At 46.0% G+C, this 14,575-nt stretch overlaps 3 protein-coding genes and 1 long non-coding RNA gene across 5 annotated transcripts; 2 read left to right on the top strand and 2 right to left on the bottom strand.

Moving 5' to 3' along the window:
- Positions 1-57: 57 nt before the first annotated feature.
- Positions 58-3,544, bottom strand: LOC130531880 (uncharacterized). The gene is made up of 8 exons (XM_057044056.1): positions 3,498-3,544; positions 1,668-3,061; positions 1,493-1,592; positions 1,266-1,414; positions 1,083-1,193; positions 898-989; positions 708-830; positions 58-615 (listed from the first exon to the last, which is right to left on the bottom strand). Exons 1-8 carry the CDS (start codon positions 3,542-3,544, stop codon positions 493-495), a joined length of 2,139 nt encoding a protein of 712 aa, XP_056900036.1. The 3' UTR covers positions 58-492.
- Positions 3,545-4,030: 486 nt separating this feature from the next.
- On the top strand, positions 4,031-6,064 carry LOC130531640 (uncharacterized). Of its 2 annotated transcripts, none has more exons than XR_008952166.1 (4): positions 4,031-4,138; positions 4,232-4,321; positions 4,389-4,511; positions 4,604-6,064. It is a non-coding gene; the product is annotated as an uncharacterized LOC130531640 (long non-coding RNA). The 2 variants fall into 2 exon arrangements; XR_008952167.1 differs by having other exon boundaries at positions 4,032-4,154.
- A 489-nt stretch (positions 6,065-6,553) lies between these two features.
- LOC130531639 (TNFAIP3-interacting protein 3-like) lies at positions 6,554-9,243 on the top strand. The gene is made up of 6 exons (XM_057043724.1): positions 6,554-6,899; positions 7,215-7,358; positions 7,776-7,904; positions 8,006-8,248; positions 8,483-8,608; positions 8,788-9,243. Exons 1-6 carry the CDS (start codon positions 6,822-6,824, stop codon positions 8,962-8,964), a joined length of 897 nt encoding a protein of 298 aa, XP_056899704.1. The 5' UTR covers positions 6,554-6,821; the 3' UTR covers positions 8,965-9,243.
- Positions 9,244-10,604: 1,361 nt separating this feature from the next.
- Positions 10,605-14,515, bottom strand: LOC130531651 (putative threonylcarbamoyl-AMP synthase). The gene is made up of 10 exons (XM_057043737.1): positions 14,379-14,515; positions 13,914-14,079; positions 12,263-13,828; positions 12,042-12,146; positions 11,857-11,966; positions 11,575-11,766; positions 11,333-11,495; positions 11,100-11,265; positions 10,850-10,944; positions 10,605-10,770 (listed from the first exon to the last, which is right to left on the bottom strand). Exons 3-10 carry the CDS (start codon positions 12,321-12,323, stop codon positions 10,685-10,687), a joined length of 978 nt encoding a protein of 325 aa, XP_056899717.1. The 5' UTR covers positions 12,324-13,828; positions 13,914-14,079; positions 14,379-14,515; the 3' UTR covers positions 10,605-10,684.
- Between the last annotated feature and the right edge of the window lie 60 nt (positions 14,516-14,575).

The raw sequence follows: 14,575 nt of genomic DNA, 5'->3' as shown, positions 1-14,575 counted from the left end.
AAGACCGTAAGATGGCGCACATTCTCTAGAATTAATGGCACTGTTCGTCAAAGGGAGCCCTGAGAAATATCAAAATGTTTTAATCTTAATTTGTTTCATTCACTTCAATTCATTTCATTCAACAAAATGATCTTTGTCTTATTAAAAACAAAAAAATCATAGTACATTGAGATCTTTTGTTCCCCAGAATAAAAGACAATAAAATACTGCAAACACATTCAGTTATATAGCAGAATTCATTCACAGCTTATAAATAACCCAACATGTAATTAAAATACAATTACAAACTAGATATACACCGAAATATATACATTATCATTTTGGGATGTTACATAACCCAATAGTCAAGTGAATAACAATTACCCAGGCCACAAAACCCCTAAAGTTGGTTTAGTGATATGATTTTATGTAAATGTGAAACCTGTTGAGAGGTTTTGTTTGTCTTCCGAGTCTTTTGGTTTTGGTGCAGGTGAAATTGTGGTATTTTCTGATTCAGGCCTTGTTTGCTGGATTTGCCTCCCTTTGTGTGGACGGCAGAACCAGATCATACTCAAAAGCAGGATTTGTCTGCCCCTGTTGGTGCCTCCTTTGAACTTCCTCGAAGATTTTAAGCACCTTTAAAACACAAATACAGGAGCCAACAGCTTCAGTTGCAGGGTGACACCAAACTGACACTGAGCGTGATCAAAAAGAGAAAAAGAGATCACCTTTGATTTAGGAATAATTCCCACTCTGAAGAAACCAATGTGGCCCGTTTCGATCTTCGTACAGTCAACCACCGTGGACGCAATGTTCTCTGGGGAGGCCCCATCACACAACACTCCGTCCACCTGACCAAGAGTAATGCAGCTGGAGCCCACACTGAAAAATGATCATTATGACAAACATTCCCCTCACCTTGTTGCCGAGTTTGGCATAAACCTGGTTGTGGTGAGTTGTGTCTGCTTCGCCTGTGGGGTTTGCCGAGGTTACAGCAATTGGGCCCACCTACAGAAGAAGCAGTGTCTTCATACCATCACCAAGACTTTCTGTAGTGTTGAATCTGATGATCGTTCGACCGTTACCTCTTTTTTCTTCTCACTGACTGATGAGGTATGTGGCCACAGTGCAGTCTGGGTTCCTGATAGCAATGCTTTGTGGAGTCCCTATGTGCTTGGCAGCGTCCCCCAAGCCAAAGATGTCCATCCACGGCCCTGTGTGAGACTACGTTCATGCACCCGAAAACACCTAGAAGTCGTACAGGAACACAAAAGTGCCCAGGCTACCTCTGGGGATGACCATGCTAATGGAGGATGGCCATGCAGCCTCCATGAAGTCCAGGAGCAGAGGGCTCAGAAGGTGCCGCACCGGCTCCAGCTGCTTGATGGAGGAGATCCACATGGACATGGGTCGGTCCTGCGCCGCCTTCTTCACGCTGAAGTTAAAAACAGAAGAAGAGTCTGCATGGTCCAATGATGACATTTGCATCATCATCATGAAAACAGAGTCTCACTTGTAAGCTTTGACGACTGCTTCAGGCCTGTTGCAAGCAGCCACCAGCACATAGACGGTGTCGGTGGGCATTCCACATATGCCGCCATTTTTCATGATTTCTGCCAATGTTAAAAGAGAATTGATTCTTTTTTCTATTTGTCTATTTTTACTGTCCGGTCGAAGCTGATTCTCACCTGCGATTTGCTGCACGGACGAGGCCTTTCGGGCCGGAAGATGAGGACAGACCTTTGAACCCCCCCCTATCCCACTCAGCTTAATTAAAGGCTTCCCCAGGGGTATCTGTGGCACCTGGAAAGTGCTGTTGAAAAGGTGTGCCAGGAAACAATAAAAACTGACTACACCAAAGAGGATGGTGACGCCGATGTCGTAACCAAACGGCAGAACACCCAAAGCATCCAGGAGGAAGCTGATGAGGATCAGTTGAAAGGTGAGCGCATAAGCAAACCAGGCCAGGTTTAGAAACATGGCTGCGACAATCACTAAACTATTAAACAGTATGAAGCCGATGATCCCGACTGCCAGGTTAAAGCCTCTGGTTTCACCGTACAGGCCGGCGTATCGCGTCAGCCCCCACACTGTCCACATCATCCCGTAGAGGATAAAAACTGTGCTCTCCAACGATTTACCACGAGAGAATGCAACAGAACCGCACAACAGCTGGAGTGCTCCTCCGGCGACCACCACCCAGGGTAGAACCAACACAGACAGTGGGTTCCTGTCACCTAACGTGGCCGTCATGGCGAAAGCAGCCAGCACACTGCAGGCGTGGCCCAACACCTCTGCATCTGCATACTTGGAATAGCCCAGGTAAGGTGAATGCTGCTCTTTATCCTGGGCTCTGAGAGTAATCCCCTGCAGCCTGGACACTAACGCCTTGAAATAGCCTGACCCTGTGGGAACCATGCTAGTAGAGACCATGTTGTATGCAGTAAGTGAAAGCATACCAGCAGAAACTACAAATATGGCTCCCTGCACACCTTGTGTGCCTGCTTGGAAGAAGCCTTGAGGCTCGACCGCAAGTGCAATACAATAAGCAACAAAAAACAAGTGGTAGAGTCCCTCTAGAAAACTCTTCTGGAAACTAAATAGAGCCAAGGTGAAGAAAAGCAGGGAGAAAACCACCGGGAAGGGAACCGGGGAGTCAGTTTGGATACCGTAGAAGGTTAGAAGGGCGCTGTAGCCCTCAGCAAACTTCAGCAACGCAACAAAGCCATAAAAAGTGGCGCCTAGTGTGTCCATGGCTCTGTAGAGGAGGACACAGGCCCCGAGCTGAAAGACTCCAGCCGTCCACAGCCAGGGGACGTGCCCTACAAACAGCGTGGGGACCACGCCCAGTAACGGACAGGCTAAGACGGAAGCGGACAGCAAGTTCATTACCAGACCTACTGACGCCACGTCACTGCACCCCTGGTTCTGCTCTGTTTTCACCCCAGTTTTGCTCTGTTGGCTTGTTCCTGGAGGCACTATTTTGCCGTGAGTGATGGTGGACAGCAGCCTTCCAAACCCAAAGTAAACGCCCAGCAGACAGACAAGAAGGTAGTTGGCCGCTGTGGCAGACTGTCCAACCCTGCAACCACCAGACTGGCGATCCGGAAGTAACTAGTTAACTAACTAGTTCTTCTCCCGGCGAGGATGGCGCTTCGGACAGTGGGGAGGTGTCTGTGGAACTTTCAGAGAGAAACCATTCAAAGGTACCATAGTTCAATGTTTTTAAGAAAAAATAATAAATATATACGGTTTTTTTTCATTTTTTTTGTTTTTTTTTTGAGCGAAACTCTCGACGTTCACATTATGTAAGTGGACGAAAATCGGTCACCTGCAACCAGAATTAGAGGATTTATTTAGTGCAGATAATTAATAACGGTGTGAAAGTATCGGGGGAAATTTGAAAATTAATGTTGTATAAAGTTGATCAATTATTTTTATACAAGGATAGGAGCAGATTTGTGGATACTGGCTGCAGTACTTCCTTTGGCCACGAGTGGCGTTGTTTTGCAAAACACCTTTTTACGTTCTTGACAGCGATATTTAAGGCGCACAATTTAATCATTGTTTCCACAGTCACTGTCGGGGGTTTCAGGTTAAAAACCACCTGCCCAGTTGAAGTGAGCCATTTAGATCATTTAGTTCTAACCGTGCAAAGTGTGCCAGACACGGTCAACTTCTACACCACGACCCTCGGCATGCAGGTCATCACTTTCAAAGTATGTCAGAAGTTACCATGACCTGTAGGTCATATCAAGACGTGTCAGGCTGAAGAAGCTGCCCGTAGAGGGCAGACTTTGGGTGTTTCATTTGTGTCCTGCAGCGGCGCGGAAACACATTTCTTGTGTTTTAAGGGAAACCGTAAAGCTCTGGGGTTTGGCCAGCAGAAGTTCAACCTTCACCAGCTGGGGCAGGAGTTTGAGCCCAAAGCAAAGCATCCAACTTCAGGCTCCGCTTACCTGTGTCTCATAACCAGAACCCCTCTGCTGCACATTCAAAGAAACCATTCTAAGGTACCATAGTTCAATGTTTGTAAGTCTAGTCTACCACATGGATGGACTTCTTTGGCTTGGGGGACGCTGCCAAGCACATAGGGACTCCACAAAGCATTGCTATCAGGAACCCAGACTGCACTGTGGCCACATACCTCATCAGTCAGGTGAGAAGAAAAAGAGGTAATGGTCGAACAATCATCAGATTCAACACTACAGAAAGTCTTTGTGATGGTATGAAGACACTGCTTCTTCTGCAGGTGGGCCCAATTGCTGTAACCTCGGCAAACCCCACAGGCGACGCAGACACGACTCACCACAATCAAGTTTATGCCAAACTCGGCAACAAGGTGAGGGGAATGTTTGTCATAATGATCATTTTTCAGTGTGGGCTCCAGTGGCATTACTCTTGGTCAGGTGGACGGAGTGTTGTGTGATGGGGCCTCCCCAGAGAACATTGCGTCCACGGTGGTTGACTGTACGAAGATCGAAACGGGCCACATTGGTTTCTTCAGAGTGGGAATTATTCCTAAATCAAAGGTGATCTATTTTTCTATTTTTGATCACGCTCAGTGTCAGTTTGGTGTCACCCTGCAACTGAAGCTGTTGGCTCCTGTGTTTGTGTTTTAAAGGTGCTTCAAATCTTCGAGGAAGTTCAAAGGAGGCACCAACAGGGGCAGACAAATCCTGCTTTTGAGTATGATCTGGTTCTGCCGTCCACACAAAGGGAGGCAAATCCAGCAACAAGGCCTGAAGCAGAAAATGACACAATTTCACCTGCACCAAGACCAAAAGACTCGGAAGACAAACAAAACCTCTCAACAGGTTTCACATTTACATAAAATCATTTCACTAAACCAACTTTAGGGGTTTTGTGGCTGGGTAATTGTTATTCACTTGAGAGGGAAGATGGAGGGAGCCGGAGTCGACTGTCATCTACCATCCTGGACCACCGACTACCTCACCAACAGACTACAGTACGTGAGGCTCCGTGACTGTGAGTCCGACGTGGTTGTCTGCAGCACGGGGGCCCCGCAGGGTACAGTTCTCTCTCCCTTCCTCTTCACTCTCTGCACATCGGACTTCAGCCACAACTCGGACAGCTGCCACCTCCAGAAGTTCTCCGATACAGCCATCGTTGGACGTGTGTCTGAGGGGAACGAACTGGAGTACAGGGAAGTCATCACCAACTTGTCGCCTGAACTGAACCATCTGCACATCAATGCAAGACAAAGGAGGTGGTGATCGACTTCAGTAGGAAGGCTTCTCACACTGCACCCGTGAACATCCAGGGTTTGGACATTGAGATCGTGGAGGAGTACAAATACCTGGGTGTTCATCTCAACAATAAACTGGATTGGACTCATAACACAGACACCCTGTACAAGAAGGGCCAAAGTCGTCTTCATCTGCTGAGGAGACTGAGGTCCTTTGGAGTGTGCAGGTCACTGCTTAGGACCTTTTATGACTCTGTGGTGGCATCAGTGATCTTCTACGCTGTGGTCTGGAGCTGTGGAAGCTCAGAGAGGGACAGGAAGAGACTCAACAAGCTGGTCAGAAGGGCTGGCTCACTCCTGGACTGCTCTCTGGACTCCATCGACGAGGTGGGTGAAAGGAGGATGTTGGCCAAGCTGACATCAATTATGGACACCCCCTCTCACCCCCTTCACGAGACTGTGGGTGCCTTAAGCAGCTCCTTCAGCAGCAGACTGTTACACCCACGGTGTCAAAGGGAACGTTACCGCAGGTCATTTATCCCAACTGCCGTCAGATTGTTCAACATGCACAACACTTAATTGTTGCACCAATAACCCAGGGTTGGCATATTTGCACTAACTAATCACCCTACCTCTGGAATGTCTTATTTGCACATCTTATTTGCACCTTAATTTTTCTTCACACTGTCCGACACTCCTTCTGTACATAATTTTAATTTCTGTATATACTGTACAATGTACATAGCAATGTACATAATATAAGAGTCTTTTAATTTTTTTCTTTTAGTACTTTTCTGTATTGTACACCACGGGCTACCGCTGTAACGTGCAATTTCCCAGATGTGGGGTCAATAAAGTCTTTTATCCTTATCCTTATGTGTTTTTGGGGAGTTTTGCCTCAAGCGGGGGCTGAGAGTTGATCACAGACTGGGGATCTTTGTAGCACTTAGCTTTCTGAGGTTATATAGCCCTCTACATCACGTTTATGCCCTGGGGGGTGCATGCAGCATGGCCTGTTTTTTTCCCTGAGTAGATCCCTCACGCACCCACGCACACACACACACACACACACACACACACAGACAGGGCTTTCCATCTTTGCTGTCTCCACTCACCTCTTATCATAACAAGTACAACGAAAGCCACTTGAACTAATAACGTTTAACTTTTTTTTTTTTTTCGTGGCACCCATTTATTTTGGTTACCACCCGCCCTCCCCCCACCCAGGCTATCATCAGGAAAACACATCTGAGCTGATTTTGACTGGCTGAAGCTGCCCGTGCTGAGAAATGCATCACTCTGTGCATGAGTGTAGTGTTTGAGTCTCTGGAGTGCACAATGCCGCTGCAAATGCATGTGCGTGCGTGGGCGTGCATAATAGCTGCAATCCGATTCTCTGCAAGTGCACTCTACGGGAGTGGGTGTTCAAAAGTACTCGGGTGTTCTTTTTTGCTGGCATGTGTTTGCTTATTAATGTAAATTCTCTGGTAATGTTCTTCATCACGACTTTATTTATAGCGCATTTTCTCTCACACGTGCGCTAACAGTGTGTGTCTGTAGGACGGAGGACCCGAGCCCTGTGGGGCACAGGCTTCTGTCCACAGAGGAGCAGGTGACTCTAATCACCGAGAGCATGACTGTCACCTCCAACGATCAGGAGAAGCTGCTGCTGCTCAACAAGAACACCGAGCTCCGCAGAGTTAACAAAGAGGTAAAATGAATAAATAAATCAGCCTCTTCTGATGTGGTGAGGTCCATTTATTCCTCTCTGAAGCTCAGAGAAATGTGTAAAAACCACTGTTGGACCTGGCTCCTTTTATTTAGTTCTTTTTATGAAAGGGTCCCCTCCCCGACCCCGAAAACTGCCAAACCCCCAGCTCGCCGATCCAAAGTCTCTTTCGGATCGACAACGACAGCAGTAATGGTGCCATGAGTCAGTTGCCATATTGAAGGCCGTGGTCCTGACCTGGCGTGTTGTGATATGATGGCGTTCATTGTGAGTGATGAAGATGATGGTGTCTCATAGCTGATGAAGCTAAATGAGGACTGGGACCAGGTGTACCGCAGCGCCACGCTGAGTCTTCAGCAAAGAATGGCGGCGTTGGAGCTGGAGAACACGGCCATCAAAGAACTAAACAGCAGGCTGCTGCTCCGAGTGGAACACCAACAGGTAAACACAAAAGCCAAATTTACATGGTACCGGACACTGAGAAGGTGGTGGTGTTGGTGGTGGAGGAGGAGGAGGAGGAGGAGGAATAATTAGCCTCAGTGACCAGAATGAAGTGGTTGGGAGTTGGTCACCTGTGTCAGATTGATACCTGGAGAGCTGCTCTCTGTACTTTGTCCTCTCTACTCTGTTGCTCCTGTTGCAGTCTCTTGTTTTTTTAAGCTAACTGTTTTTCAAACAGAGAGCAAAGCTGAAGCTTACTTTAGAGTGGCTTCTGAAAGTTTCTCAGGTGGTTTCCCTTTTCTTTTTTTTTCTTGTGATGACAGAGAGCCATTCTGTGCATTTTGTCGAGTGCATGTCGTATGTCAGATGTCTGGTTGGGTATTTTTCGAGATGTGACTGCTCTGTTTGTGGCTGCAGTGTGCTAAAGAGTACTACGAGCAGACGCTAATGCAGGAGCTGAAGAAGAACCATGAACTGCAGGAATATGTCAGACTGCTGGAGAACCGAGTGTACCACCCCGACAAAGAATGCAGGCTTGACAAACAAGTATATACCTGTCACTTCTCTGCACACCTAAGCAGTTATTAATCTTTCATTTCATATTTTGTAAGTATCACTCAGGGGTGTTTCTTATTTCATGACTGGAGGATGTGATTCAGAGCTCCGCATCGTGCATCAGCAGTAATCCCACAGAGGCTGCCAATCTGTTACACAGTCATGCCTCTGGATACGACCCCACATCCTGCTTTCCCTCAGCTTCTGGCAGCCCAGAGGCCGAACAGCAAGAGGAACCCCACAGCAGCAGCAGCAGCACCCGGGTGGATGGTTTGGGAGACACCAGACAAGAAATGCAGGTTTTAAAAGAACAGCTGGAGGTCCTGAGATACCAGGTGGGCCCGCATCTTCAGCAACAGTTCCCATTTCAGATGCGATGACAGCAGAGCTGATGTCAAATCACTGTTGCCAGGGGAAGATTTGCTGAAAGCTTCCATAATAATTCGACGGAAAACTCCGCCACCTAGTGGCGACTCTGCGCTCTCTCAAATCTTTTGACTGAATAAGAACATATGACCGCAGATCAACGGAACATGACCATGACTTGTCTCATTGCCTCGTATCTACAGACCCGGATTTACGAAGCTGAATATGAGACACAGCATAATGACCACAAACACACTCTGCTGGAGAACCGAAGGCTGAGGAAGAAGAGGGAGGAGATGCGCCAACAGGTGGCACTGCTGCAGGAACAGGTGGCGTCTTCACGCACGCACGCACACAACAACGTGATGGCGTCACAAGTTCCAAATAAATTAGCCTTGTTAAAACTTTATACAAACTCGCGTGAGGATGCGCGGCGACTACAGTTAAACATGCAGGATTATCCGTGTTTGCGTTCAAACCTCAGTTGATTTTTGCGTTTGTGTTGCAGCTCAAGGTTTACGAAGACGATTTCCGACGGGAGCGGTCGGACAAGCAGATTCTGCAGCGGCTGCTGCTGAAGAAAAATCCCCCCAGCAAAGAGCTGGTGCTGACGCACCGCTGCAATAACGAGCAGCAGCCTCTAGGGGGAGACAAGCGGACAAAGAGGGAAGAGACGCGGCCGTAGCATCGTCCTCTCTGCCCCCAAAACATGAACAGGGTCAAAGAATAACCCCGGAAAGAAAATGAAAGAAAGTACATCAATATGAACATTATTTATGCAGCATGAAGCACTCACATATACAGCACTTTTATCTGATCATCGCTCGAGCACTCAGAGACATTTGTTACACTCCTGTAATTTTAGATGAGACTTTGTTTTTCTTTTCCCACAGACTATATGAGAAAGAATATATTGTACCAATATATTGAAAAAATATGGATATTAAAACAAATGACAACACAAGGTGACATGCTGTTTCTTTTCTTGTTTTTATCTCTTTGGATGCAAATATTTAATATAAAGTATACACGGACTTTAAGCAATATTACAAAGATATAAAATTAATTTATAAAAATATATATATAATCTTTTCAGTAGATAGACATCAGTGCAACATTTTATGAGCATTGTAATTCCCAGAAGTTGACACCTGAACTGCTATCGGGTTATTAACCAGCATCTTCTATTCAGCAGGAACAAGGACATGTTTCAGTATGAATGGCCTGCCACATGTGTGTGAGGAGTTCTTCCTTCTAACCTGTCCCACATTAGTGTTTAACCAGTAAAAATAATGGTCTTTGTTTAATCATGAATTAGTCAGGAAAGTCCCACTAAGTTTGTTCTGTTTCAAGATAAGCAAGAGAAACATCCTCATCTCTGAACATTTAAGGAAGTATTAAGTCTTCCTGCTATATTGTGGCATACAGAACTGTGTGTGATGCTTTGTTCATTTAATTTAAGATTATTACTGTCAATTTCTGGTGTTACAGCTGGAGGTTTTGGGTCTGGACCATTTCCCATTATTAAAATTCATAGATGGGGAAATTTGAAGGGAAATTTGAAGGGTCTATTTATTCATTCTGTTAATGGTATAATAGGCTGCAGCCCCATCAGGACTGCTGTGTAGTTGTTTTTTTTACAATATAGGAAGAAATTAGGAGCAGATGATATTGTTGAATGTAGAACAGTTTCGTGTTTATGTCCTCTACTATTACACAGTCTTGTTGCTCAGATCTGAGCAGCAGCACTGATGTTAGCAGTGCACATGATACCGTAATGATATGACCATTCCTGACAGGAACTGAACAATGAACAGGGGCCAGCCAGGGGTGGTGGTAGCTCAGTCTGTTGGTGATCGGCTCCAGTACCCTCCCTGTGACGGCCGAAAACCAAAACAAAACAAGGGCGAGTGAAGTTCCACGTGTTAACGGTGCAGTCCTGAGTGCAGCAGAGCATTTGACCTTTCTGTTAGTCATTAATCATCTCCTCTGCTTTGACATTAGTATTCTATCCATACTGATTTGTGATTCAAGTCTTCCATTGTAGTCCTTTTTTTCTTTTAAAGACTGTCTGCTATTGTATCTGATAATAATGTATATTAGGGAAAAAATTCCTTATGAATCTCACTGAAACAATGTGAAACCAATTCAAATGTGTTTATTGAAAACAAGATAAACATAACCTCAACAGTGCAACATTGGGATCTTTACTCACATACAACAATATTTAGATATACAATTTTTCTTTTCTCCTGCAGTTTTACATTACAGAGTTTCTGACACAACAATCATTTGTACAGCTTAGAGAACAGTTATTTTACTGCAGAACAGAGAAACTAAAATGCCCCCAGACTAAAGATATTGCACAGCGAAGCCCATTAAATCTTGAAGGAGCTCCTGCAGGGTCACATCATGCAGTTTTTCACTTTCTCAAAAACCTGCTGGACCTTCACGGCAGGGACACATCCTTCCCTCACAATGGTGATAGTTCCTGTGAAAACAATGAGACAGGGATGGGTTGGGACGAGTGCGTCCAACAAAAATGCAATTCGGACATATTATCCTTCTACCTTCATTGATCTTCAGGCAGTTGACCACCGTGGACGCAACAACTTCATTTGAATGTCCATCACTCAGAACCCCCTGGATCTTGTGTCCCAGTCGGCTGTGGCCAAAGAGGGGAACAGTAGTACAGCGAGTGAGTGGATATAAGCAAACATTTACGCAATACCACTCTTGAAACAAATGAGTTGTTGGTCCTTTTTGACAGAAATCATGCACTAAGGCTCCACTGCTGCACGATTCTCTGGGGACACTTACCTGATGACCATGTCGTGGTGGGTGCTGTCTGGCTCTCCACTGGGATTCGCTGAGGTAATTGCGAGGGGACCAGTGATATCACAAAGGTGGCCAGTCACTGTGTGGTCCGGGACGCGGATCATGATGCTGTCCCTGGTGCCGACGCGGTCATAAGCCGGTCCTACTCCTGTGAATAAACCAGTGATCTCAAGCCAAGTCAAATGAACTGGTGAAACAGTTCCCCCAGTACTGACCGAGTCTGAGCAGCCAGTCTCCTTTGCTGACAATGCAACTGATGCCTCCTGGGTAGACGTTCCTCATAAACTCCCAGAGTAAAGGACTGAATGGAGGCTTTGCATCCACCAACTGTTCCACATTAGAGATGCAAATGCAGATTGGTTTCTCTGCTGGTCTGTCCTGGAGGTCACAGGTACAGAGGAAGAAGTCCTTTGTTCATTTGCATGTTCTATGTTACACTTTGGGTTTTATGTCATACTTTAATGTTGTAGATTTTCTCAATAGCATGGGGATTCTTGCACGAGGCTGCCAGGGCATAGACCGTGTCTGTGGGGATGCCACACACTCCTCCTTCGTCCAGAAGAGCAGCAATGGTCCAGAGGCTGCTGGTTAGGTGTGAGTTCGCCACTGGACATGGCAGCTCTGCAGCGGTCTCCTTCGTCACCTCCTCCTAAGGTCACGGAGCAGGAGAGAGTTGGATCAACCACAAGCTCACCACCACACTGTGATAAACGTAAAAAGTGATCTGTTTTTGAGCTACCCTAAGTAAGCGAGGGCCCAGGGGCAGCAGCTGCTGTGAAAAGGTGCTGTTCATCAGCGATGCCAGAGCTCCATATATGCAGATTACTGACAGTAGAGCAAGCATGGCCACTGCAAATAAAGGACATTTAAATTGTCAAATTGGTTCGCAGTGAAGTCCAGATCAATATTTAAAACAAACTTCACCTTCCAGTGGATATGGGAGACGCTGCAGAGTAGAAAGCAGGAAGCAGATCAGAACCACCTCCATGACCGCTGTTAGAAACAGTAACACCAGGTTCCTATAGGCTGCTGGGATTCAAATAGAGCATAAAGTCACTCTCTTAAACAAGACGGGAGTTTCATTTTTAGGATTGGTTAGATTGTTGTTTCATGAAAAGATCTGTGAATTGTGTCTTTAAGCTTACCGATCACCATGAGGAAAACGTTGATAACCAGGAGTGCTGTGATTCCGCGCGGTGAAACCATAAGCTGCCTCTACGGAGAACTGAGGCAGGTTACCTGAAAAGGCAAATCTAAACCAGGACCAGGTTGCCCACACAGCGGCGTAGACAGATGGGATGACTGAGCCAAAACGACTGCCTGATGCGACTTGCAGTCGACTGACGTAAACCTGGATGATGGCTCCAGAGATCAACACCCAAGGCAGAGTCAGGTGGAGGAAGGCAGGATTCTTGCTGGATGAACTCGTGTGAAGAGCTGAGAGAGCTGCAAGTCCATTTGAGAGGTAGAACAGAGCATCTGAGGCCTGGTCAGTTTGGGACACCGCCTGTCTTTCTCGAAGCTCAATCTTGCAGGTGAGAGCGCTCTTCAGCTTGTCTATGGACGTGGGCTGCGATCCCACAGGTATGAGAGCTTTCTCTGCTATGGTGTTGATAAGACGAGCGAAGGTGCCATACAGCGAGACTGCAGTGAACAGGGACAAAGCTACACCGAAGAAAAAGTAGTATCCCTGGACAGGGATCTGAGGGATTGTTGAGACAGTGAGCAGAACGAACAGAATGTTGTGGATCAGCTCAAAGACATCTGTGGTGAGGCTTGCCACACAAAGTACTAATCCTGCTATCACAAAGAACCAGTTACCCACCATCGCTTCCCTCCCTGACATGACAGTGCTGTCCTCCACGTTCAGGAAAGACACCACAAACTCCTCCCAGGCCTTGATCAGCCAGTAGGCAGCATGAAGGCCGAACTTGGTGGTGTGGTAGCAGTCTTGGCGCAAATAGGAATAATAACTGGATAACAGCAGGGCGACAGTGATGATTGACACCCATGTTGCCCCCAACCCAAAGGACTTCATCCACCCAAAACTATAGAACGCAAAGATGAAGGAGGCAACAGTGTCACAGAAGAACCCCAATGCCATGGGCTCGGCATATTTGGTGTTTTTCTTCTTCTCCTGCCCAATACTCTGTGCACTTGCAGAGTTGGGTATTTTAACAGGAGAACATTAAAGAGAGGGGTACCAAAGCCTTTGAGGACCAGGCGTTGAGTCAGACCTTTGGCAAGGAGGGCAGCTGAGCCATAAATGGAAAATACCAGAATGAGGGTTTCCAGGATCCCAGAGACCACAAGGGCCCAAGGACCTGCAGCCAGACCAACCGCTTCAAAAACTAAAGTGAGGGTGATGGCCCCAAAGACAAAAGGCATTATGTAGTTGACTGTAGCAGAGCAGAATGCTAGCAGGAAGGACAGTAGAATGTAGGGCACCAGACCAGCAATGGCTGACTCATTAATGAACATCAGGATCTCTGAGGTGGCCAACAAAGATGTGTTGCTGGTGTCATTAGAGGCATATTCCATCATCTGACGTGTTCCATCACAGGCACCAAAGAAGATCCTGGTGGCACCATAACTGGCCCAAAGGGCAGCATAGCCAATGAAGGCAGTGCCACTTAGATGATCGTATTTCCTGAAGGAGAGCAGGCCAGCCACCAGTTGGCATAAAACCCCAATCAGGATGAGATGAACACCTATTTAAAAAAATAAAATAAAATAATTTTTCAAACAGTTTGCAATATTTTAGTTTTATATTTCAACGGTTTTCTTCTTCTTCACCTGCGAGTATGTTTTCCACCCCCACTGGAGCAATGCCAGTATGTGCTGTATTAAAGTTCTGTAGAAGTACCAGGAATGCACTGATCCCATTGGACAGCATGCCCAACACTCCAGGCTCACCATAGAAACTGGCGGGAAACCCTTCTGAGGTTGACATAGTGTCCCACTGTGACAATGAAAGTCATTAATCAGATGGAGAATTAAAGGAGAATATAGGAGAATTAAAGCTCTTTAAGGGTTATTTTGATCATTTAGCTCAAGACATATATTAACAAAAAGGGATGGAATTCTAATGCTGAATGCAGCAGGTTATTCTGGAATATCTAAATAACAGAGACAGCATATTACTAAAGAGCAGTGACAAACGATGACAGTGTTTAAAATATGTTAAAAATAATGGATACAATCGCTTTTTTTTAATCAAGCATCTTGTTATTAATAGAAGAAAAAATAATCAGCACTTACCTGAGGAAGAGACTCAGACTGGAAAGAACTGTTCAGCTGTTCTGAAAAGTGTCAGAACTTTGACCGAAATAAAGTATTTGTAGGAGGAGTTGTATCATCCAATTCCTAACAACCTTCCTTTCCTCCTCTGTATGCTGATATACTGATAGTCATGACGACCTCTAAAACTTTTCCTCCTTTTTGTGCCGTTCCTTTAC

Source organism: Takifugu flavidus, chromosome 9 (genome assembly GCF_003711565.1).
Source record: "Takifugu flavidus isolate HTHZ2018 chromosome 9, ASM371156v2, whole genome shotgun sequence".
In the NCBI taxonomy this organism is placed as follows: Eukaryota; Metazoa; Chordata; class Actinopteri; order Tetraodontiformes; family Tetraodontidae; genus Takifugu; species Takifugu flavidus.
This window is presented reverse-complemented; position numbering and strand designations above follow the sequence as displayed.

Coding starts and splice junctions, on each gene's coding strand:
- LOC130531651 (XM_057043737.1), bottom strand. CDS start 12,323: ATGGTTTCACCGCGCGGAATCACAGCACTCCTGGTTATCAACGTTTTC. Junction 11,967..12,041: donor TCTCCCATATCCACTGGAAG/GTGAAGTTTGTT, acceptor CTTTATTTGCAG/TGGCCATGCTTGCTCTACTG. Junction 11,266..11,332: donor AGACTGGCTGCTCAGACTCG/GTCAGTACTGGG, acceptor GTTTATTCACAG/GAGTAGGACCGGCTTATGAC.
- LOC130531880 (XM_057044056.1), bottom strand. CDS start 3,544: ATGATTAAATTGTGCGCCTTAAATATCGCTGTCAAGAACGTAAAAAG. Junction 1,194..1,265: donor TAGCATGGTCATCCCCAGAG/GTAGCCTGGGCA, acceptor AGTCTCACACAG/GGCCGTGGATGGACATCTTT. Junction 831..897: donor ATGCCAAACTCGGCAACAAG/GTGAGGGGAATG, acceptor ACTCTTGGTCAG/GTGGACGGAGTGTTGTGTGA.
- LOC130531639 (XM_057043724.1), top strand. CDS start 6,822: ATGACTGTCACCTCCAACGATCAGGAGAAGCTGCTGCTGCTCAACAAG. Junction 6,900..7,214: donor TCCGCAGAGTTAACAAAGAG/GTAAAATGAATA, acceptor GGTGTCTCATAG/CTGATGAAGCTAAATGAGGA. Junction 8,249..8,482: donor TGGAGGTCCTGAGATACCAG/GTGGGCCCGCAT, acceptor TCGTATCTACAG/ACCCGGATTTACGAAGCTGA.